This window comes from Ipomoea nil, unplaced genomic scaffold (assembly GCF_001879475.1).
Source record: "Ipomoea nil cultivar Tokyo-kokei standard unplaced genomic scaffold, Asagao_1.1 scaffold1622, whole genome shotgun sequence".
NCBI lineage: Eukaryota > Viridiplantae > Streptophyta > Magnoliopsida > Solanales > Convolvulaceae > Ipomoea > Ipomoea nil.
Genome location: NW_017618050.1, coordinates 423,398 through 424,858, shown reverse-complemented (window position 1 = coordinate 424,858; position 1,461 = coordinate 423,398). Strand labels below are relative to the sequence as shown.

Genomic DNA, 1,461 nt, shown 5'->3' with positions numbered 1-1,461 from the left:
ATTTATTTATCCGAACAGGACAACAAAAATATAAAAATAGGCCTGACTATAACTACGACTATAGATTCCTAACAACTCAAAGTGTATACTGCGTGGGTAAATCAAAGGAGAATAAGTCGACGTGGAACACATGGTTGGATGCTTTTGAAATATGTCTAGTCAGGATTGGAGACTCCCTTTTCCAGTTGTACTATATAAGCACATAGATTTTTATATTACCCTCTCAGAACTCAAAAGACAAAACAACAGAGCAGATAAAACAGAAAGCTTTTGGTAGCTCATCAAATTATGGCTAGTTATTATGACTACAGCAGTTGCAGAACAGGCGGAAGCAACGGCAATGGCGGCGGCGATCACGTGTGCCGCCCGGTCCTAGTGGACGCTCAGGGGAGAAGAACGCCTCTAGGATACATGAGCAACATGAACGGCTTGCAGGGCTATGTGGTTAAGGCGGCCGAGGGAGGCGGCGGCATCGATCAATTGAGCGAGCATCTCATCAGGGGCGGCGGCCATGGCCGCCATCATGCCTATGCTTCCAACGTCGCCGGCGACGAGGATCAAGATCTGTTCGAGAAGATCAGGAGGGAAGTGAGCCGCCCCAAGAGTAGCAGCTGGAACACCATGCAGGAACACGGTAAGTACGCTGCCGCTACCTCCGCCGCCGCCACGGCAACTCAGCAGATTCTGCACTTTGGCTCGCCGGCCGGGAAATATTCGTCCGCCGGGGTGGAGGTGCCGCCGCCGCCGTATTACGGTAGGCGAGAAACCATTGACAGCGAAGAGGCGAAGAGCCGGTACGGCAGGTGGGGAACCGTGCCACCGCCTCGGAGGGAATCCTATGGAACCGTTGACAGCGCCGCGGCGGCGGCGAGGTATGGCGGCGTCCGCTTCTAAGAGCTAAGAAGCAAGCGCATTTCATAATATATAACGGATCTTTCATTTTGTTTTGTATAATAATAATAATTTTCTTTAAAAAAAAATAATAGTAATAATTATATATATGATCCTAAAAACAAACAACTTTTACCCTTTGTTTGGGAGAAAGTTCATATCATATATATGTTTGTATGTGATGCAGTGCATCAATTTGGGGCTTTGTAGTGTGTAATGTGTATATGTACAATGTAAAAAAGTTTATGTTATTATAAAATCAGTTATGGTTAAAATTTTATATTTACCTTTACATATGTCATTATTATTCATTGTGCATATTTAATTAAAATTGCACTATATTACAATATATAAGTATGGTATTGTTGTAAACTATAATTTTTTATTTTTTTTATCTTCATAAACTGCCCCCCGTAAACTGCAAAAAAAAACCTCTATGCCCTCCCAAACCTTGCATCTTGTCATTCCTTCATAGTGTGGCCGTCGTCCACTGACCGACTCTGTCCTTGGCCAGCGGTCTCATACTTTCATAGTTCCTTTGTATTTTGTTTTTTAGTTTCACAACTTCCA

At 43.8% G+C, this 1,461-nt stretch overlaps 1 protein-coding gene across 1 annotated transcript; it reads left to right on the top strand.

The window, feature by feature from the left end:
• Positions 1-217: 217 nt before the first annotated feature.
• Positions 218-1,169, top strand: LOC109191427. The gene is made up of 2 exons (XM_019342087.1): positions 218-956; positions 994-1,169. Exon 1 carries the CDS (start codon positions 289-291, stop codon positions 892-894), a length of 606 nt encoding a protein of 201 aa, XP_019197632.1. The 5' UTR covers positions 218-288; the 3' UTR covers positions 895-956; positions 994-1,169.
• The last annotated feature ends 292 nt before the right edge of the window (positions 1,170-1,461 follow it).

What these genes read in the sequence shown, in the direction of transcription:
- LOC109191427 (XM_019342087.1), top strand. Translation starts at nt 289, where the DNA reads ATGGCTAGTTATTATGACTACAGCAGTTGCAGAACAGGCGGAAGCAAC.